Source organism: Apteryx mantelli, unplaced genomic scaffold, assembly GCF_036417845.1.
Source record: "Apteryx mantelli isolate bAptMan1 unplaced genomic scaffold, bAptMan1.hap1 HAP1_SCAFFOLD_34, whole genome shotgun sequence".
Taxonomy (NCBI): Eukaryota; Metazoa; Chordata; class Aves; order Apterygiformes; family Apterygidae; genus Apteryx; species Apteryx mantelli.
In genome coordinates this window covers 4,994,505-5,017,851 of record NW_027118693.1, presented here as the reverse complement: position 1 = coordinate 5,017,851, position 23,347 = coordinate 4,994,505, and the positions used below count along the sequence as shown (strand labels likewise).

General features: G+C 46.3%; 1 protein-coding gene and 1 pseudogene across 1 annotated transcript; both read right to left on the bottom strand.

Moving 5' to 3' along the window:
• Positions 1-769: 769 nt before the first annotated feature.
• On the bottom strand, positions 770-1,744 carry LOC136996359 (olfactory receptor 6M1-like). The gene has a single exon (XM_067317284.1). The coding sequence runs from the start codon at positions 1,742-1,744 to the stop codon at positions 770-772; it is 975 nt and encodes a 324-aa protein (XP_067173385.1).
• A 15,959-nt stretch (positions 1,745-17,703) lies between these two features.
• On the bottom strand, positions 17,704-23,026 carry LOC136996358 (olfactory receptor 5P76-like; annotated as a pseudogene).
• Between the last annotated feature and the right edge of the window lie 321 nt (positions 23,027-23,347).

Sequence of the window (23,347 nt, the reverse complement as noted above, 5' to 3'; positions counted from 1 at the left end):
GATACTCATAAACATGGATATGATTGCCTCAGCCTTCTCTTCTCCAAGCTAAAGAGTCCCAGCTCTCTCAGCCTCTCCTTGTATGTCAGATGCTCCAGAACCTTAACCATCTTTGTGGCCATTCTCGGGACTTGCTCCAATATGCCCACATCTCTCTTGTAGTGGGGAGCCCAGAACTGGACACAGCACTCCAGGCGTGGTCTCATCAGTGCTGAGTAGAGGGGAAGGGTCACCTCCCTGGACTTGCTGGAGATGCTCTTCCTAATGCAGCCCAGGATACTGTTGGTGTTCTGTTAGTGCACCTAACAGAGGCAGGCAACAGACACAGCAGCTTGCGCAGCAGTTTGTGCAGCAGGGCACAGAGAAGGGGACCATCACCTTTGCCCAGAACAGGATACACACCCTCAGCTATGGTAGCGATGTGCCACAGGGCACAGTGCCCCGTAGCCTTTGGAGCAACTGACCCTGCAACGTCAGAGGCTTTGATGTAGACGGAGCTCCAGGAGGAGGATGCAGCTCAGCAGGTCTTGGGCTGCAGGGAGTGCCTGGGGCCTCTTGCTGAGGCTTGAGCAGTGAGAGACGGTTTTCTAGCCTGCAGGAGATGTGTGCTCGTTGAGGGGCTGTGCTGCCAAGCTAAGGAGTTGTGGGAGGAGGTCAGCAGCCTGGGCAGCATCACAGATGATGAGTTTATGGATACTGTCAGCTGTTTCATTGCAAGAAAACAGTGTGTTCTGAGCACATACCTGTGAGTCTTCCAGCGGAGTCAACTTCAAACCCTCCGTGAATTCAGGCCAAGTCCGTGAGCTCCTACACACTTGCTGACTAAGTCCGTTAATGCCTCCTTGACCTTCTGGTTCCTAAGGCTGAATATGAAAGGATTCAGCATCGGAGTGAATGCAGTGGTGAGCAGAGATGCTACTTTGTTTAGGTTCATGGAGTTGGTTTGAGAGGGACGGACATAAATAAAGACTGAGGTGCCATAGCCGATAGTGACCACAGTAAAATGAGAGGCACAGGTGGAAAAAGCCTTCTGCTTGCCTGTGGCAGAAGGGGTGCGGATAATGGCACAGATGATATAGAAGTAGGAGAAGACAGTCAGCAGCAGGGAACCTAGCAGAATGGGCAGTGAAATGATGAAATCAATAAACTCCAGCAGCCGGATGTCAGCACAAGCCAGGTGCAGCAGAGGGGCACTATCACAGAAGAAATGGTTGATGGTGTTGGGACCACAGAATGGCAGCTGAAGCTTCATCACTGTGGGGACCAAAATGGAGAAAAATCCACACAGCCAGGATGCCACTACCAGCCACATACAGACCTTCTTTCTCATGATGTTGCTATAGTGCAGTGGGGAGCATACGGCCACATAACGGTCGTAGGACATGACAGCGAGCAGGACATACTCTGTGGTGCCCAGAAGGAAATAAAAGTAGCTCTGAGCCAGGCAACCATAAAAAGAAATTGTCTTCCTCTCCGAGAGGAAGTTTTCCATCATTTTGGGCACCACAGTCACAGTGATGAGAATTTCAATGATGGAAAGGTTGCAAAGGAAAAAGTACATGGGTGATTGTAAACGGTAGTCAGAGCAGGTTAACACGATGATAACAGAGTTCCCAACCACTGTCACCAGAAAGACAATGAAGAACAACATGAACAAGGTGACTTGTACTTCAAAGGGGTTCAGGAAGCCAATGAGGATGAATTCCGTCACACGTGTCCTGTTTCCAAAGTATGTATCTGTCATGCTCCTAATTTTCAAGGAAGGAGAAGAAAATAAGGGAGCTGGTGCATTTTAGGAGGTGCTGAAAAGTCAACTCTGAATTGCAGTGGAGAACACTGTTTTGAAGGAGTAAATAACTTATGATAATAAGAGGGTGGAACAGTAAGATGTGAGTGGAGAAGACTGAAGAGGATGCTGAAGATAGGAACACAGGGAGACAAAAAAGAAGAGCCTGGGAATCCCTTGCCTTAACTTAGATGCCCCAAGTTAGATGTCATCCTAGACTTTACCCTCAGTGGAGGGAAAGTGGGACTTCCTGACAAGCATTCAGGTTATCTTAAAAGAGGTGACTAAGACCAGTCAGATGAACCCTCCTAACTTTTAAATGGGCAAAGCTGGGTGAACAGAATGCCACCCTAACCTAAATCCCAGGGTCTAGTCAGGATCAGAACCTCCTGCACTCAACTCAGATCTAGCATGAATGATGGGTAGCTAATAAAGTAAAAAAGCATTGCCAAAACACAAATAGATTTGCATCCATTTTTGATCCAAAAATAAGGGACAAATCCAGGCTTATGGAGAAGCAAGTTACATTCAGGAACAGCTGCTTCCCAGAGAGAAGTACCAGAAAACAGCAGTATCCCTTCATGGGGACCGTCATAAATACTTACTTTTCAGTTACCGGATTTTTCCAGACACCATCTCCAACGTCTCTGCACTGGCTTCATTTTACTTTCACAAATGAGAGCGGTGTCCTAGTGAGAGAGCTCACCTCCACATCTTAGGAACGCCTGAGAAAAGAATTCATCGGTGGGAGTCATTGCTTGTGGGTCACTGTAATCCCTTTAACTTGCACTGAGTATCTTTCCTTTTCTCTGTACCACTACTATGTGGACATTTGAGGGAAATCTTCAAAGACAGGGACACCAGGAAACCTCTGAGAGCAAGCAATCTAATCTCTTCATCACCCTGCTGATGGCAATTTCAGTCTTCACCTATTTCCCCATTCACAGACATCATAAATATGTGGCGAAAAGTGCAAATGACCCTTTAAGATAAACCAGCTCAAAAAGGTAGCAAATTCAAGCAGTTCAATAACCACAGAGTCAGCAAGAGTTTTGCCTATCAGTCTCCTTGTTCAATGCAGAGCAAGGAAGTTTAGCTGTGCAGGTGGCAGCCAGGCGTTTCTATGGCTTGCTGAATGTATTTGCAGACAAACTGATGAGCATGTTGCACAGCCTGGTCCTGAGAGGATAACCACTGGCATTTCTCTTGGGGAAGGAGAGTAAAGTTTGCAAAGTTTTATTAGCAGAAATACCCAAGGGCAAGCAGCCACAAATTGAATAGTATTGGGTGTGCTCTAGCAGTTAGGCAACTGGAAGTAAAACTCAGCATGTTTTGGTGCACTGGCAGAATTAGTAGCAGAATCCATTTGAATTCATTATAGACTGGTGACAACCAGTTGTGGGGAAGATGGTAGAGAAGTAAGATGAGGATAAATTTGCTGATGGACAAATTGTCACATGTCAGAAGATGCTTCTGCCCAACAGCAAAAGGCCGAGAAGGAGGAAAATAGCTGACATTAGAACAAAGGAAATTTGGTACAGGAGTATAACATGATTTTGCAGTGTCAGGGGTTCCTGGTCTTTTAGGGTCAAAACCTCCCCAGCTTCTCCATGTTTTCTAAAGACCTCACAAATTCAGGAACTATTTAGTGATAACTCAAGCATTCATACTTGCACTTGAATCACAATTCTATCCTCACTGTTGGACTCTAGCCAGGAACAAGCCAGAGGCCTTTCAGGCAGGAAGACTTGGGAAACATGAGGGCCTGGTTCACTCATGACCTCTACAGGCGGTGGGGAAACCAATTGCTCAGCCCACTCAGCTCTACAGGCTAAATTTCTGAACTGTAGTGATTAAAACAGGTAGTGTAGATAATGCTGCATAGATCACCTGTGATGGCATGAAGAAATACTTTGTGATTCATCTCACCTGTAGGGTAGGTTCACAGGCAGTGCTTTAAGATCATCTGCTGTGGGACTTGTGTCACCTAACTTGAGAAGAACGGTTTGACTGTCTGAACTCAGGTGCCCACTTGCATTGGAGATGATTTGGAGCATCCCACTCGGCTTCCAGGTAGCGCGTCACACTGGCACAGGATTCCCGTAGCTTCTGTGTCATTTCTGACAGCTTTAGAGATGTCTCCAGTACCCTGAGGCATTGCCTAGAGGTGTCTAGAACAGACTCAGACATCTATGCCTGGGCACCTGGCTCACACCCAGAACTTCCCTCAATAATTCGTGGACACAAGACCCTTCCAAAGGAAAAGTATTCCATCCTCGTGTCTGTGCCCAGAACTGATGGATGGGTCACTTCCGAATTATGACAGTTTCTTCTGCTACCATGAGAGAGATACCAAAAGACTTGCTTAGATGATATCACATCTGCCCTCTCAAAGCGTTTAGCCCCTTGGCTTCTCCTGGGGTCTGGGGCCTCCATGGTCTCCACTAAGAGCATAATGGCTCAGTCCCAAGTTTCTCTTGGAGTGAACTGGTTTGTTCCATCCAAGAAGAAAACCTTGGGGCAGCTGTGGGTAAAGTGTACTCCACTTATGAAGTGAGTGCCTTCACACTACTAAATGCAACACTGCTGCACGCTGCAGAGAGCAATCTCTACCCTCTAAGTCAAGTAGTGCAGACCAACAGGAGCCAGTGCTGAGGCCAGCCCCCCTCCAGAGCAGACTGGCTGTGCCCACACTACAGAGCAGTAGTGCTCTGGGTCCTCCCTGGGACCGCTGTACTGACTGTTTGGCCCTAGGATATAGTCATGCTTGTGTGTGTGTGTGTGCGTGTTTTGCCATTCAGAATGTCTTAGCAGTCTAATCCGAGAATCATTACCAGTCCAGATCTAACTATTACAGACAGAGAAATATAATATAGAAATAATACCAATACAGTTAAAACTGTTAGACACACACTTTTCAGTTTCTACCACTTTTCCTGGTGTTACGTTCACCCTTCCCCTGCTACCCTGAGTCCTAAGGTTGGCAGTTTCACTCTGGTGTTGTTGGTGGGTTGTTGCAGTGAGTTGTCAGCATCTGGAGTCCTTCACCGAGAGGAAGATGATGTTCAGGTTGGTGCTTTCTTCTTCCTCACTCTAGTATCCACTTGGGGTCATTTTCACGTGTTTGCTAACACACTTTTTACGCCTTGCTCTTTCTTCATTGCTCTCTCTCTCCACGTTATCTCTGAAAGTACCACATACGGTACCTTCTACTTATGTTCGATACTGTTGCTTTGTTCTCTTTGTTGGCCTAAAACCAGTTGTGTCCTGCTCCAGGCGTGCGTTTCTTACACCGACCACTAGTGAGTGGTCTGTAGCTGCGGGGTCTCCAACGCCAAGCTGTGCCCCGTCTCTTGCCATCCCATGCCGGTACTCCTCTACACCGCATCCTGTGTCTGCACTTCTCAAGGCTTCTGCTATTGCACCCGGCCTGCATTTCTCTCTACTGCATCATTATGTGGGAGTTGCAAATATCTCATTCCACACAGAACAACTGCTTGTTATTGCTGTAAGAACTCAAGTAAGTTAAAACTTTTCTTTTAAAAAGCTGCAGGCAGGTCAAGAAAAGTTTGGGCAGAGCAGGCCTGAGAAGCTGCAGTCCTGAGGCCTTGCAAACTCAGGACAAAAACTCAAACTCATATTACATGGCTATAGGGTAAGAAAGGACCTAAATGGCTTGACAGTGAAAAATTACCTTCTCTAGCTCACCATCTAATGAGGCCCGACCAAAAGAAACTTGTCTGGGTTGCACAGGCCCCATGTGTGACCCAATACAGACGTTGCTGGGTTTTTGTGATCTGTAAATTTCTGCTACATTTTTAAAAGGCTTTGACACAGCAGGACACAGAAGGCAGTGGCAAAGTATTCACACAATCTTTAGAATCTAAATTAATGGAAAAAAAAAAATCCCCATCTTTCCCTTTCTTTCGCGCTGACTTTCCACTAACACAGGTAAAGTTGGAAATATATTTCCCTCAATGAATTCCAACAAATGAACAATAACATTTTCTTTTGCAATTCATTCATCAGTTCCTACTAATAAGTAGTATGAACAATTGGTCACAAAGTGAATTAAGAGAATCCGAAAAATAAAGCATTTTGAAGATGATGAAGTTCCAGTAAGCTAGCTGCATTTTTTTTTTTAATTCATATTCATTAGAAGTCTGACAGTCTCCTTGATAATACAGTTGTATCAAGAAATGCTTCCTGAACTGTTTGGCCAGAAGGGGTTTCTTTCTTGAACTCAGCTGTGGTTCTTCAGAAGCAACCTGGGTTACAAGGGCCATTTGATGATTCTCTTACTTGTTCATTTGCATACAGTTGTCTCTTTACCCTGATACCTTAGCCCACTTCAGCTCATCTCACCTCTCCTCCAGCTTGTCCTAAAATAGACACCAAAAATTGGCTAGAGGAACTGCCTACAGACACATGTATTTCAGTATGTTAACTACAAAGCAGGTCAGAGCTACTTGCTCAAGCGCAAAGGTCTGCACTGTAGGCAGCTCAAGGCAGGCAAGGCATGTCAGCCCAAAAAGGCAAAGTCCAAATCAATACTGTAATGTACCTCCACAAAACAGAAGGTGGCTGGAGGGCAGTGTCTCAGCTCTATAGATCCTTGAGATTTTGGGAAACTCCCTCATTGGAAGCAATTTTGGGCATGTCTAGCCAAAGGCAGAGAAGTTCCAAGATTTCAAGGCTCTCAGGAAGATTTTTCTTCAACAGCTAGATTTTAAAAATACCCCTTTGGAAATGGGCCCTGACCTATTTTAGTTATTTGCAGTAGAGTGAAGTGATTTACGCTCTGTGACTGCCAATTTTTCTCCTATGGTTGCAAAGGAAATACGGATTACGAGTTCAAGTGAAGATGCCCGGACTGTAATTTCATCTGCAATGAGGCAAAATTAATCTCAAGCTTTGATTTGTCCTAGCTCTTTCCTAAACAATATTGAAAGGTGACTTTAAGGCATTGCAGACTTACTCACATAGACAGACTACTGTTTGGCCTCGTTCCTTGTGTGGCTTTTATCACTCAGACAAGCAGATAAATAGAACAGTGATGAGTGGATAACTGTCGTTGCTCAACAGGGGTTGTCTGTATCTTGTAGTGAAGCATCTGAAGTGGGATTCATCTGTGCAGAATTAGTTATCTACGCTTTGAATGTCACCATCTGAGCCAGTCAGCTAGGGTGAGATTCCTCTTGTAAGTTATCCAAGGTAAGTTGTTTACTTTAGGAGCTAATCAGTTGGTCTTCAGACTCCACAGACTGCATGGACTAAGACGCTGATTCAGTTGCCCGCACACAGGCATCAGGTAATACTTGCAACGTCCTCGGTGCTTTGAAAAACCTGGATAGGCGCAGTAGCTATGACACAGGACCAATAGAAGATCTGTCCTCTCTCTAGAGTGGTGGCTGGATGCCAAACAGGACACCAAACAGCATCTCCAATTGCGCTGGAAGCCCATGTGTGCAACGCTGGGTTGAATCCTACACCTCCCTTGATTCTGAGAGGACTTGAGAGAAATTGCTCAGCTTTAGACACCCAGATTCAACACACCCAGGGAGTACTTCTTCAATCTCAATATTTGAGTTTAATTCCATCTGAGATTCCCTGCACAGTAACATGCCTGGCTTCTGGCTGACACTCTGGAAGAGCATGCATGTTTGCTAGATTCTCTGTCATAACTGCTAGCCACAGAAAACTTCTTGGATACCCTAGAAGATTTCATATGGCACTAGGCTCCTCTGTTTAGCACCTGAATTGTTGCCCTCAAGCAAGGTGAGGTGATCTCCTTCCTAGACTTCCTTTATAGCCGTTGAATGTGCATCTCCTTGGTTTGCTCAAGGAACCTGTGTCCCCAGGGCTTCCCTCTGAAAATCATCGCACCATTGAAACAGTGGTTGGAAGGGACCTCCAGATGTCTCTAGGGGGGCCTGTCATCTTTGTGACTGTCCTTAAAAGAGTTAAAGGCACCTGGGAGAGCTCCTCTTCGCCTCCTCCTTGCCAGACTAAACAAGTCTCACTCTCTTAACTTCTCTTCACAGGATTTGTGCTGGAGGCCCCAAACCCTGTTCTGCTGGGCCCTCTTTATGTTTTTCTTCATCTCCTCTGAATTGGAGGGCCCTAGAGTCAGCAGTCAAGTTATGGCCCCACCATGCCTGACTGACAGGGGGCAATAGCTTCCCTCGATGTGCTGTCCTCAGCCCTCCTTCAGGCTTTTCTCTCAAGCAAGACAGCCATATCCCTCTGAGGAAAAGCACGAGCGCATACAGAGGTCAGCTTATTACAGGGTTCACTCCAGCTGGCTTGGCAGCCTTCCCCCGGGGTTTGTTCTACAGCGTTGTCCCAATAGACTTGAGCTCTCAAGTGTCCCCAGATATTGTCATGCAACATGCCAGGGAAGGCTTTAGTGACCAGCTGATGAGGAAACTTTCATACCACAGGCCATCTCAGAGGAGGTGGGATGAATTCTCCAGTTCCTGTGGTCTTTGTGAGGAACAGGACCCTTGAAGTCATCTTGGAGCTGACTGAGTTGGGAAATGCTATTTTTCTCTGGTTCATCATGAAGACATCAAGTCTCGGAGAAGGAAGATAAAAAAGTCCTTCAGAATAATATGGTACTCAGCTATTGCTAACTTGATGTGAGACTTGTTTATTTAAATCTCCCAGGATTTTTTTTTTTCCCAAAGTGAAGCCTCTGAAGGGTAAATTCTTAGAAAGGACCCAATTACTTTTCTTTCTGGCATTTCTCAGACCACCTATCAAGTACTAGTGGTCCTTTGTGAAATGCACCTTCGTCATTACTAGTTAAAAAAAATCTTTTGCCTTTCTGCCACACACTGACTTTCTGGAACTCCTTCCCTAGGGGGTTTCGTATTTATTAATCGTTTTGCATGTTGAACAGTCTCATTCTGATAAGAATCGTCCACAGTTTATGCTGAGCAAGGAAATCATTGCTCAGTTGTCATTACACTGATTTCAGCTTAGCCAAGTCTGCAGGATATCCATCATTCTTCCAACAACTGGAGTGTGAATGTCTTCTTGTTCTAAGACTATGATTCCTATTGGTCAATGCAGCATGCACTTGTTTGCTTGTATACGTCCTGTTGGTGGCTGTGCAATAAGTAACTGAGCTACATAGCTGTCCCTCTGGTCTTATGACATAGAGCAGGAATGTAGAATCCTCTTTCTCTCTCTCTCTCCACAGTTTTCCTCTTGGTTGCCACAAGTGAGACTCTCATCAGGAAGTCAGACACAACTGTCTTCAGCAAGGAAGCAAAAAGAAATATATGGGGGCATCACTCATGCAGAAGGTAAGATCAAAGACACAGCTATAGGCACAATGGTATTGACACTGAATATGCTACTTATTGCCATTTGAGCATGAATGGATACAAAATTCAGGTGCAGAAAATGTCGGATGAGAGGAGTCTATCTTGTGTTCTGATTTGATGGTAATTTTGAATGACGGTTACAGAGAAATTGAGGCAGCTTTGCAACAAAGACCTGCCTATGTCACCTTTGTATATGAAGCAAAGAGCAAAGGCGAAGCTTGGTGGCACCAGACTGTGATGGCTGTTTCACAAAGGTTGTCATCTTCCACTCCTCAACCGTCAATGGAGAGAGGCAGACTGCAATGGTCTGAATCACCTTTTAAGGATGGCTCCTCTTTTAGGGATGGCTTCCTCTCCTGTTTGATTAGACAGGCAGCTGGGATGGGATATATTGCCTCTCTAGAAAGGTTACTGCCAAAACAGACCAAATGTAGGCCTTTCTTTTTGGACAAGATGAACGGATGAATGGCTCTTTAGGCGCTCTTGATTGTATCCTGTAGGTGGACATCTGCAGGCTTCATTCAGTTGCTGACACATTGGGATCTCCAGCCATTGAAGACTTTAGCCTTATGGGGATGTCTGAGACATCACCAATGGCCTACTTCTGAGCAACTCAATCAATCACCTTCAGTCAGGCATGATGAATCTCACTTCAGAAAATGGATGGCTTAGGCTGAACCGGTCATTCCAGGACTATTCTACAGTTGTGGAGGGCTAGGCAGCATCAAAAAACGGTACTGGCTGACTAATTCAGAAAGAAACATTTCTATTGCAGATATCCACATAAGGTGTGATGAATTCGACCCTGAATAGCTGTGTGTTGGGACTTAACTTCTCTTTAAAATCAGGATGTCCAAAACTTACTAGATGTCATCTGAGAAAATATTCAAAACTCTGCATTACTCTGGTGTTCTTTCCCATGACAGAGACTGCACAGAGATGGAGAATGGGACATCTGTGACAGAGTTCATCTTAGCAGGATTTTCTAACATCCATGAGGTGGAGATCCTCCTCTTGGTTGTGTTGCTGCTTATTTATTTAGTGACTGTCTTGGGAAACACTTATCATTGTCCTGGTATACACTGATGGCCATCTCCATTCTCCCATGTATTACTTCCTCAGTTATCTGTCCTTCAGAGAGATCTCCATGACTTCCTCTGTGGCTCCTAAAATGCTGGCAAACTTCCTGTCAGAGAAGAAAACCATTTCCTTTCTGGCTGCTTTAGCCAGCTCTTCTTCTCTTTCCTCATGGGCACAACTGAGTTCATCCTCTTTGCTGTCACATCCCATGACAGGTATGTGGCTGTATGCAACCCACTAAGGTATCCCAGCATCATGACAAGCAAGGTATGCATTAAACTTGTTTTGGGCTGCTGGGTGGGTGCCTTTGTCATGATTCTGTCGTCTCTGGTTCTGGCAGCCCGGCTGCCATACTGTGGTGCCAATGTAATCGACCACTACTTCTGTGACAGTGCACCATTATTACACCTTGCTTGTGCTGACATCCAGCTTATTGAGTGGATTGATTTTATGGTGTTCTGGGTCCTGCTCCTTGGCTCTTTGGCACTGACTGCTCTCCTATGCCTACATTGATTCCAACATATTCCGGATGCCATCAGCACAGGGCAGGCAGAAAGCATTTGCAACTTGTGCTTCTCATTTCACTGTTGTTTCCTTGGGTTTTGGCATCTCCATCTTTGTCTATGCCAGGCCTTCCCACATGACCTCTGTGCATCTCAACAAAAGACTCCCTGTTGTCTCCAGTATTGTGGCGCCTCTTGTAAACCCATTCATATTTAGCCTGAGGAAGGAGCAAATGAAAGAGGCCTTGAAAAATGCTTTGCACAAAGGCCTGGTGATGACTAAGAGGGCAGGAAAGCCATGAGCATCATCATGGCTGGTACTTAGTCTTGAAAAATCTGAGCGGGACCTTTCTGTTCACAGGGATAAACTAGCCAGCTTAGATGAGACTCCTTGGATGAGATTCAGTGGTGCTTAGAGTATGATTCAGGTAAGCGGCCAGGTGGTATCTATGTGAGGATGAGGTGAAGCATTCTCTCAGCTCCATTCTCTGTACCGGTAAGGGACTAAATGCAGCCAGAGTCACGTGGGGCTAGTGCCATTTGAGATGCCACAGAACATCCTAGCTGACCTCCAGCAGCCCTTCTAGAAAGGAACAAGTGTCCCAAAGGCCCCTTGTCACAACTGCCAAGATGTCTTGGGCTCCTTAGGGCATCTCAAATAGCAGAAGACACCTGTGTGTGGACAACTGAATCCAGTTCTCTAAAGAACTGGGGTGTTTAGGATTCATCTCACCTGACTTTAGTGACTGCAATGGATATATATATATATATATATATATATATATGTATTTGAGATTACCATGAGCTATCGCTAGAGTGAGTGGAAGGAAAGATATTTCCACACAGCCATTCAGCACAGCATGGAATAGATATGTTGAACTGGCCTTTGGAAGTGGTGAATTCTGTCTGTGGACTGTAGACTCAGCCTGGCTGAGTCTCCTGCACACATCAGGTGTGTCTTAGGCTACACTGCTGCTTTTGTGACGTCTTCCAGGGGCTGAATCAGAGTTCCTGATCGAGTGATGCTGACTGGTTTGCATCCATTCTGTGTGCAGAGTGTGAATTCTGGCATCTTCTTGTCTGCCCCCTGATTTTCCCATGAAGGGAACTAATTGGCTCACTCCAGAGAAGGTGCAAGCTAAGGGACCCTGGGGAGAAGCATGAAGTGAAACACATCAACAACATGGAAGCATCATGAAGTTGCCTAAATCTATTAGATTTGACCCCCTCCTAAAGTTGCTTTTTTTCCCCCCCCTTTTTTCCCATCAGTTAAATGTTATGATTTGGTTTATGATGTGAACTATATGAATTGTCTCTGTGAAAGTAGCTGTGGATTGGGCTTTCTTAAGCGTGCACGTGATTGGTGAGTTTAAAAAACAAAGTAGAATAATCTGCCTTCACAGTACCTTACAGCATTAGAAGAAACAGATTGGTTGGGCTTTATATATTAAAGTATTTTTGCAATTTTTATATATAGAGAGAGATAAAGTAATTAACAACCCTCTTGTCCTTCTCCCACCTTTTTTTTTTTTTTTTTTCCCAAACCTCTTGGGAAAGCTTTAACTGAAAGAGGAACGTATGATTTCAAAGAGATGATTCATTATTACGTTTCTCCAAATGTCTGTGTTGTCATTGAAAATAAAGGCTATGGTTTCCTCAGAATGCTGCATCATTATTTATTAAGTGCTCATATTGTATCTTTAGTGTCATAACTGTATTATTACTTGGGAGATTCCAGTGTTTCAACACAGCATGCTTGGAATGAGGTGTCCCACATGAAACACAAAGTTGCTGAGGACAAAAAGTCTGTTGAAACAAAATCAGAGTCAACGACTTCATTGATCTTTTTCTTTTTTGTGTGTGTTCAGCCCTTCTGGCAAAATAAAAAGGTTCCTAGCAATTTCTGTCCTTGAAAACGAGCAGATTTTTCCAAGAGCTCACAGTTCCCCAAAGGTCTCGTTTTACTGATTTTTGCTGTTTTTGTTGAGAGATGGTCTGGTAAAATCAACCTGTGAAGACCTTTATTTTCGATCACTGCAAACTTGGATTAACTGGTGGTTATTCATTCACACTTACTGGATACTAACATCTATGTATTATTCCACCTTGCTTTTCCTGATGTTTTCTTCTTCTCTTCAGTTATCTTACTATTTGTTCTTGCCTTACCCTTAGCTCTGTCGCCGTACACCCGTAATGAGCAGATGCTTTGTACTTCATGGTGCATTAACACTGAAGAATGTTGCTTTTGGTATCAATTGGTGCACTCATCTTACTTCGGTCACCTAATAGACAGCCATACGGCCTAAGGTGCTCTGCAGAAGCCCCAGGGAGGTGGAATCTCGGAGGGATCCTGACCCTAGGAACAGCATGACTAGTGCCCCAGTAGTTCTATCTCTCTCCACTGATTGCAGAGAGACTGGATGACCAGTTCAGGCTTGAAACTGTTTAAATTAGTTATATGAAAAAGCAGAAGATAAAGTGAAAAGATTTTCATGTCTATCTTGTCTGAGGTGCAGGAAGAGGCAATTTTCCATGTTTAAGTAGCATTGGCTTCTCTAAGACTTGGCCTCATAAACAAAAAGACTGCCTCTTACACACTTTGCCTTGCTAGAGTAAAGGAAGTAGTCATAAATCTGTCATTAAAATGTTAAGAACACAGGTGGAAATAAAGTTCATCAGGCAATCCAGGAGATGCCAGTAGCCATGATAAAATCTGGTCTTTCAGAATGAATGGGTAACGTCAGGCTGCATGATTTGTTGATAGCTATTAGTTTTGCTAGATACAAACAGTAAATAAAATGAGATGATTTTTTTTTTCCTGAAATGTTCCTCAAAAAACCCAAGCAATCAACATCTGGATCAGATTCCATTATACTTATTTTACCCTTCTCATCTAAACCATGGTCACTCTAGAGTCAAATGGAGAGAGGTATGCTTTGCTAAATGGAGAGTCTTCCGTTGCTAAGACACCATCTAAACTGCCTGGATTCATCATCTTCTGCAGATGCCATTCTTTTTCCCCTGACTATGAAGGGGCAGCAGACAGTGACACTGATATGAACAGTTGCACTGCAGCAGTGGGATTCAGCTCCAGACAGCCAAGTCGAAGTGTCTGCAATGCAAGCGGTCTGAGCTCCCGTTAGATTCAGTAGTGATCTGGCCAACAGTGTCCATGCAGTTTGCAGAGCAATTTTGCTGAACAAATGTAGGGAAATGGTTAGATGATGAAGCATGGGCATGTACTGCCGTTTTTTATTATTCTAGAATATCTTAGATGTCTACATGGGGATGGAAGGAAAGACAGCAGACACTTCTGACTCAGAACCAGGTGATTACATCTTTTTAGGTGCTTCATAGGTGCTTATATTTAAGTAGTTGACCTCCATTGACTATAATGGAATCTTCTATGTGCCATGCACTGGTGCTCCACAAAGAATGAAAGTCTTGAGGTCCATTGAGCAGGCCCTAGAGCCATTCAGTAGCCTCATGTTCCCAGCCTGAGTCAGTGCCTTCTAGAGGGAAGAGATCTCAGTCCTCTTCCTTCACCTGCCCTCCAAGCCAGAACGACTGCTGTCTGTGACCTCTTTTCAAGCCTTTCTCCTAAATTATTTTACAACTTCCCCTCTACATAGCTTTTCCCTAGTAGTAGTTTGTCTAGACTTCCGCTTCCACCTTGTGTGGAACAAGTCAAGGTGGAATGATTCTACAGAAGACTCAAGGAGCTCTCTGGACCAAGAAAAACAGAGCTAGGAGCACTCCCTTACCTAACTTGGGATGGCTACCATAGAGCTGTCTCTCCCTGAGCTTCCTTTGTAGTCAGTGAAGAGAAACAGCTACTGTTGGCTACAAGTCATGTGAGCTCACCTAGCCCATTAGCTTAAGGTGAGGTGTATCCCTCTAGAAATGACTCTCAGAGTGTGAAGGCAGGCTAAGAAAGGAAGCTCCATTGGATGGTACCTCTTGCAGGCATCCAGTGGTATTCCAGATGCCCTGGGCATGTGCATATCATGTAGAGGAAACCTGTGCCCTTCTGAACACCTACACCTATCAAGTCATAGAGCTTCTTGTGTCAAAGTCACCTCAGCTTCACCTCAGTCACCTCAGCTCCCTCCCACGTTAATGACAGGCGACCAGCATCTTCACATCGCCACAGGGGGACTCATCCTGCCTGTTTTAGGAGCCCATCTTAGAAGAGTATCTGTCATTCTCTGCTGTGGCTGATTTTGACTACCAGGGAAGTCTCCATCTGAGACCATCTGAGATTTGGATCATAAAAGTTGGTTGAAGTGAATTGCAGGGGACTCACTCGTGAACATAGATTAAATTCGAGGATACTCAAGGAAATAGGTTTCTTATTTTGGAGGTCATTGGGTCCAACACCCCCCTCAAAGAAAAGCAAGCTATGTGGCTCACACTTTTTCCCCCTAGCTATCACCTTGATCACTGTCATATCTCAAGTTCTTTTCTCTCTCCTACCACTTTCAAACACAGTATTTTCCAGACTTCCCTTTCTTTGTCATCCCCCAGCAACCTGTGTACATCATTAAAAAGAGCATCTTGCTCCCAGGCTCAGCTCACCCTGGGATGCAGGAGGTGACTGAAGTCCAGTTCTTCAGGAAATGGGGAATGTTTGCTTCACACAGGAATATCAGTGCTCACATATTTCATCGTTGATCAGGGAGAAGCTTGCACTGTACCTGCTGGTACTCATTCTTTCTCTCTGAAAGGAAGATAGCACCCACCCAAGGACACTCAAGCCAAGCCCATTACTGTCCTGAGCGAGCGCTGTGTCATCCATCACTCCCGTTGTCTGGGGAGTCAGAGTGTGTCAAGAGCTCACTATGTTTCTGCTTGAGAGCCCATCTCATACTGCTGCTGTAAGTCCCCACTTTCAATCCCCATAGCAAGTTATTGTGGGGAGAAAAAGGAATCTTGGAATGATGAAACCACTTCCTGGGCATCCAACACATCAGTTCTTGGAGGCTGAACTATCCTCTGCAAATGCTGCTCTTAAGTATGTAACAGAGCCAGTATCACTGTGTTAAGACTTAGAGATCAACATTCAAATATCTGAAGTTAAGGTAGATGAATGCCACCCAGAGAATCTACACACTGGTTATAGTTATACGCTGGAGGAAATTCAGGGTATGCAGAATTTCATGATTGATTTCTGTCACTCTACACTTATGCCATATTCATCCCTCGGGGGTATGGCACCTGACTCTTAGAGAAGCTTCCTGTATTATCAACACCCTCGTCTTTTCATCTCCCACTGCAGCAGGATGCTATTGGTTCAGTTACTAAAAAGAAAAAAAATGCAGGCTTTCATCTATGAATTCAGATGAGGAAAAGCAAAGAAAGACTGAGGAGATCTTCAGAGGCCATGGTAAGCATGAATTGTGGGAGTAAAGCAAGGAGAAAGGATTAGGGATAAGAAAAGAAGAAAATATGAAGGCTCCCTTCATAAGATCTGTGTTAGCCAGTGGGAAGCAAATGAGTAATTAAAGTGTGCGTGTGTGTGTGTGTGTGTGTGTGTGTGTAGGAAATGATGCAAAGGGAAGAAGGGGGCGGTATGGTTTCTGCTTAAAGTATTGGGAAAATAAGACCCAGAAAATGGACCTTTCCTCTGCAGAAGGACCTACAACTTTTTAGAGGGGCTGAGACTATGAGATCGCCTTTCACAATTCCCCTCTGCAAGAAACCTCAGAGAAAAGGAGGGATGGGATTCATCTTCTCAAATGCAGACATGTCCAGTGGAAAGGCTTGATTCAGTTGCCCATTTATCGCTGTCAATATGGAGAAGCCCTGCGGTATCTGGGAGGTGCAGAGGAATTCCATGCCTCAACTTAGTTGGGCAATGGGAGGGAAAACAGCCACTTCAGAGTAAGGTTTCTCCCACTTCAGAGCAGGTGCAACACACATGAGGACTGACCTGGCAAAAGAGATGAGGTGGGAACGCAGGGTGGTGGGAGGCTGGCTGAGAACAAAGGCTCAGAGGAAGATGAAGTCAGGCCCTGCCTCTGGTGACCAAATCGCAATCAGCTTCTGTTGATATACTTCTTATATGCTTGTGTCTCCACAGATAAGAGCTGTATCTCCTCAGAAGGCCAGCCCAGGTGCCGAAAGCTGCGTGAGGGACATGCTCTAGGCATGCACAGGAGGGAGGCTTGAGGGATAGGCTCATCTCAGCAACAGGCCAATCCAGGAGCCTTCTCCGCTTGCTCTGATGGCCCAGGCTCCCTGGTCAGATCATGGAAGGAGTGAGGTGCTGCATGTGGCTTGTGTTAGGCACCGACCTCAGGATGGGCTGACTCACAGCCAGGCTTTCACTGGTGGCCTCAACCACAGGCAGCAGTGCTGTTGGCCACACGTGAGCACTGGAAGCCCTTTCACATGCCTGCACATTTCCCGTTTCTGCTTCCGTTTTCCCCCTCTTGCCTCAGTCCCTAGCAGACCTCTTCACTAGGCCCCAGCTCTGTGACCCCCACCCACATCCATGTTTGGCGTACCTGAGGCCATCCTGACCCATAGGAGGTGCATGCATGGGTGCAGTCAACTCTGTTGCACTGGCGATCTTCACTGAACAGAACAGTAACTAACAATACAGACCTCTGCTCTGGGAATATGTGCAGCTGAGAGACAGGGCTACCATCTCAGGAGCCCGCAGACAGGAAAATACATCAATGCTTGCCCCTGGAAGGAGCTCACATTACGGCTGAAATTCCTTTATGCTCTTCACAGAAAAAGAAAGCTCAGACATTTCAAGAGCTCCTGCTTCCAGCATGATAATGGGGTTTATTTTAAAGAAAGAAGAAAGGCAGGGATATTCTTTGCACTCTTCTACACCAGGCCTATATTCCCCTAAGACGTTTATTCCCCTCTCCCCCTTCCCATTCCACAAACTTCTCAATGTGCTGCACTTTGAAAGCTACACCTGGTACACAGAACATGCATTTCCAAGTCTGCCATGCTAGGTCAGTTCATTCCTGGTGGATCACAACTAGTATGAGCTCTGTGTGGAGGCCACAGTTTTCCTGAGTGCCTTTCCAAGAGTCCCCTTGATCTCCCTGCTCTGCAGGCTGTAGATGAGTGGACTGACCACGGGCGTGAGGATGGTGTAGAAAAATGGGACAGCATTTTATTGAGCTGTCTCAGCAGAGCTGTTCTGGGCATCATATAGACAATGGTGAGGGTCCCGTGGAAAACAGTGACCATGGTGAGGTGAGAGGAGCAGGTGGAGAAAGCCTTCTGCCTCCTCACGCTGGTGGGGATCCTCAGGATAGCAGCTCTGATGCAGACACAGGATGCCAGAGTGAATAGCAAAGGGAAGACTACATCCAGAAAGCAGATTATGAAAGTAACCAGCGTAGGCACTGTGGTGTCACTGCAGGAGAGCGCTAGCAAAGGGGTAAAACCACAGAAGAAGTGATCAGTGGCATTGGGGCCACAGAACTGTAACTGAGAAAATAACCACGTCACTGCTGTGGACATTAGTATTTCTTCTAGCCAAGACCCAGACGCCAGCTGGAGACACACCTTCTAGTTCATGAGGCTTGCACAGAGCAGGGGTTGGCATATGGCCAAGTACCGATCACAGGGACATGGTGGCCAGCAGGTCACACTCAGCAGCTGCAAAACAGCCAAAGAAATAGAACTGTGTCATGTAGCCATGAGCAGAAATGGTTCTGTCCCCAGTTAGGAATCTGGCCAGCAGCCTGGGCAGAATGGTGGAGGTGTAGAAGATTTCCACACTGGAGAAATTCCCCAAGAAGAAGTACCTGGGGGTATGCAGATGCCTGCATGCCACCACTAGCACAACAATGAGGATGTTCCCAAACATGGTCACCATGTAGATCATGCGAGAGAGGAGGAAGAGAGGCATCGGAAGCTTGGGGACATTACCCAGTCCCAGCAGGAGGAACTCCACTGGAGATGTCCAATTGCCCCATTCCTCTTTCTCCTTGTAGCGCTGCAGGTCCTTCTTGTCAAACCCACTTGGCAGGAAGGGAACCGCAGAGAAAGAGCATGCACTTCTGTGCTTGTGGTAAAAAGGTTGACAGAGACAACATGAGATTTGCACTCATCTGACCGAATTCACATTTGGTTTAGGGGCTTCATTCCTAGTGAAAGGACAGGAACAGGTTCTTGTGGAGGGCAAAACTGCTCATCCCAGGGGAACCTCCTCTGATGAGACAGATGAGCTGCTCCATTGAGGTGCCTCTTTCACTGTGTGGATTAAAAAGGAATGTACATTTGCTCGTATTTAGCCTACTATGCCTGAAGTTATTCCCGGTAATACCCAGCATAGCTGTTGGCCAAATCCTTCTGCTCTCGAGCAACAGGCAGATGTGCCAGAAAGAAAAAGCCCCATCATGCAAAAATAGCCTTTAGGGGAACACATCACGCCAAAGGTTGCTTCTTCTCACAGAAGAAGGATGCACACTGAACAGAGTTAGTGGTCTCAACTCCCTGAAACACGTGCTTTCTGAGGAGACGATTCTGCACTGGACAGTCCATCTCTTTCTGTTGACAAAGAGTGGTCAGGAGTTACTAGCTCAGTCTTGGAAGGGACTGTAAAGGGACTGTTAGAGAGGATACTTACAAGCAGTTGTGTAACTTGGGAGAGAAGGGAGGGGAAAAAGTGAATGCCAGAGAAGGGGTACCTGAGCCATCCAAGCAACGTGAGGAAGAGAATCGTTGTATGGGGAAGAAGGGAAAAGGAGAGGGAAGTTCATTTCCTGCACATCTTTTCCTCCTCAGTTTTAATTTCTGAGAGCATTTGAGCTGTCACCTGCAGCAGCAGCAGCAGCAGCAGCACAGCACCTGGACCTCAGCATTTCCAGCTGAGCTCTCAGGGCTCCCTGTTCAGCACTGTGATGAAGGCGGATGAGTGCCCCGAGGGTGAGTGGGGACTGAGGTAGTGTGGAAGCAGGGTCAAGCACATGCTTATGGTAACCCCCTGGTACATGCCTGAGTAGCTGCCCAGGGAAAGTCCATGGCTGCAAGACAGAGCTCTTTGCCCACTCCTCCTCTGACCTTTCATAACACAGGGGTCAGATAAAATGATGTCCCTGGTGATTCCCTGCTGCAAACTTTAGACCTTGTACAGTGCGTTGGAGAAGGCTGAAGCAGCCATCCAGACAGTCCAGGGAGCTCCTGGGATGGATGAGTCAGTGATTCACCCCGCCTATAGGGGAATGAATTGTTGCCAAAGGTGCTTCCATAGGGAGGGTGTCCCAGATTCACTGCTGCCTGTGGATCACATCCTTGGTGGATGGCTGAGAGTCAACTGTGAGAGAGCTGGGAGACTGAGACTGATCCCTAAAACAAAAGCAAGATGGAGAGAGAGAGAAAGATTCAGAGAGGCAGGAAATTAAGGCACATGTATAGGCACAGTGGTCCCATACACTCTGCCCAAACTCTTCTTTCTCTCAGCTGAAGTGTGTGAGTGCCCATCAGCTGATGCCCTGCAGCAACCACACAGCTCTCACTCTGCACCACAGCCATGCTCCCTGTATCTCTGTTCAGCAGTGTCAAGGACTAAGAGAGGGAAAGAGTGAGCTGGAGTAAGAAGACATGAAGGAAAGGCCTGGAGTGAGGCACATGTCTCCCTCCCTGGTTGTCACTGCGCAAAGGGCCGCTGGCACATTAACAACACCCAGATCTGCCTCAGCACATATAGCTGCTGCCTGTAATCCTCAGCATGGTGTGGTGACCTTTCCTCCAATGGTAACTGAGAATGAAAGGCAAGGCCTGGGTCTCCCCCTCGGCCTTTTCCCCACTACATCCCCCTCTTTCCTAGTCTGTCTGCAGACCCTGAGCCAAGGCTCATTCCTTGCTCTGCCCTTGCACTCGTCTTTCAACATCTCCTGCTGTGAGTCTTCAGCAGCACCTGAATGTCACCTGCTCTGCAGTGTCTCTGGTGTTTATGGCACAAGTGAGTCTCCTGAAGGTCCTTGCTGCAGCTCAGCTCTCTCTTTGTGCTGCAGAAAGTGAGCCCTGGGTAACTGAAGCCCTGTGGGGATGAAAGCTCTGATCTGCCCTTGCCCACACCTCTATGGCCTTTCAGCATGCTCTTAGGAAGAGTGAGCACGAGCCAGGGGAATGAGCACTGGTCTCTTCAAACTCATGGAGCAGAACTAGAGTGAGACAGGTGCCACAGCTTCTCCTTGCATGCTCCATGAGTGGTCAGTGGGCAGAAAAGCAGAGTCAGCAGGCGTTTGGAGACTTGCAATGGGGGATGCCATGCCTCACCCTCAGAGGTGCCAGGCTCTGCCCTCTGAGGAGAGAGGAAACCCAGACCTTTCCCAGAGGCAAAGGTACCTGACTTGCTGGGAGCCAGAGGAAGCCAAGTTACTGCTACAGACTCGCACACAGGATTCCTCTTTCCTACATGGGAGGTGCAGAGCATTCTCCTCTGCCCCTGCTTTAGGTCAAGGGGAGCAGGAGGGCATGATTCCTCTCAGCTCTCTTTGACTTGCACCTCATGACAAGGAGACTCCTCTGCCTCTCCACTGAGTGTGAAAGGGAGAGAGGAACCCTGGGAGGTCATCCAGGCTGCGCAGCTGCTCAGAGCATGGTGTGTAGTGAAGTCAGACCAGGAGGCTCTGGACTTGTCCTGTGGCGTCTTGAAAACCTCCAAGAGGGGACACTCCATAGCCTGTCTGGGCAATGTGTTCCAGCACCTGACTCTCCTCGTGGTCATTTTTTCCTTTATGTCCAGTCAGAATGAAGTGGCTTCACTGCTCTCTAATTCTGCCAGCTGAAAGTCTGCCGAAGGATCTCTCTTGCCCAAGTATAGATGTCTTTAATATAATAGCTACATCTGACCTTATCATCGAGCCTCTCTTCTGATTCCCCAGGAAGAAAAGGCAGAATTTAGGAGGCATGACTTATCCGACTTCATGTGGGCAGCTGAAACCACTCTAGAAGTATCTGCTCCCTTTGTGGACCATCATCTTTCCTCCAGATGAAGACATGGTCTCCTTGGCCAACAGGAAACATTATGAAGAGAGTGATTTCCCAGAAGTGCTCTGCACAAATGAAAGAGAAAGCAATGGATTTCCTTAAGGAAGGCTCTCTCCATGGACCCCAGAGGAAGTACAGCAGAGCAGCTTAGACTTTGCAGCTTTCTCCAAGGTGTATACAATTGTCTGAGACTGATTGCACCTCCTCCATTCTTTAGCTATTTGCAGTTATCACTTCTGTTTCTCATTCCCTGTCACAGCTGCCATTCTAGCTCTAGAAAGGGGGCTTAACATGCATTCACCCAGGACAAATCAGGTCCAGTTTGCCTTCATGTAGTGCTTGGATAGAGCAGAGAAATATATAAGAACTCAATTTTGCAAAAGCAAAAGCTTGTGCCAAATTGTTCCTTTCTTGCTCAGAAATGCCCCAGCTCCCATCTCATCCTAGACATCATCTTATTCTAGGTCCATATCTGGTTAACATAGTGCAAACTGCCAACAAAAAAGAGAGAGTTTAGTCCTCTTCCTCAGTGTGTTATTGGGAGTTTGATCTCATTGCAGTTCCACGCTTGTGTTGGAGCTCCATGTTGCTTTCTGTTCATACGGGACACTTGAAGAACCAGGATGCAACTCCAGAAGTGGCTGATAGGTCCTGCCTCTGTCTTCTGCCTGCTCCACAGTGTAAGCCTTGGCAAGTAACTCAGTGCTCTCTCAGGTGTCAGCTGTGTGGCATTCAGAATAGCCTGAAATGGCTGCACTGCAAAAGAATGGGAGTATCAAGTATGTGGGTGTGGGATATTAAGGTCCTGCTACCCCCAGGAATAAGGAAATACGAATACGGAGATATGCAGGAGAATATTTTTCCACCTAATTTCAGTTGTCAGAGCATCTAGTGCAAGCTCAGGTCTAAATCTTAGCTCTGAGCTTAAGCTAAGCTAAGATCCGAGCTGAGACCTAAACTCTAAATCAGGCAGCTAATTCCCCTGCACTAGCCCCCGGCTGTACAAAAGCTTTGAAGATTTCATCTATTTTAAGCTTTGTTCTCTTAATTATACCATCTAGACCAGGATTATGTCTGGCAAGTTAATCATTGATGCTTTGCTGTGGGGCTAGTAAGATTGTTCCTGCTATCCACCAGGATGGAGAGGGGCAGTGAACAGCCTCTCTGTGAAGGATAGTGCCATGCCATACCCAGCAGAGCGGTTCCAAAGGTAGTTTATCTTTGATGTTAATCCAGCTGTGCAGGTACTGTACTTCTGTCAGCCCCAGCTCTCACTTGCCTGAGTGCTCCAGGGTCCTCACCTGCTCTGTGGCAAAGTCTGAGTTGGGTTTGGTGGCAAACCCTGGTGCTGGCATTGCTAGGCAGTACGATGTGAAAAACACTGTCCTCTATCCTCTTTTTCCCCCACTCCATCCGCCAAAATTAGGCGTGCACACTTGGGAGGCTTCTATGCAACTGTTCAATTTATGGACCAGCCATACCATTTTACCAGCAGCTGTTTCTTTCTTCCTTTACAGCAATGATCGTCTCAATTTTGTAGATTTTGTTCTCTTCAGGGTTCATTTTTGGAAGTTCTTCTGGGTAAAATGTCCCCTTGATTGCTTCCTGACTGTAGTCTATTAAACAGTACACTGGTATCCGACCCCTTCTCACAGCTCCTGCCATACAGCTCACAA

Coding starts and splice junctions, on each gene's coding strand:
- LOC136996359 (XM_067317284.1), bottom strand. CDS start 1,744: ATGACAGATACATACTTTGGAAACAGGACACGTGTGACGGAATTCATC.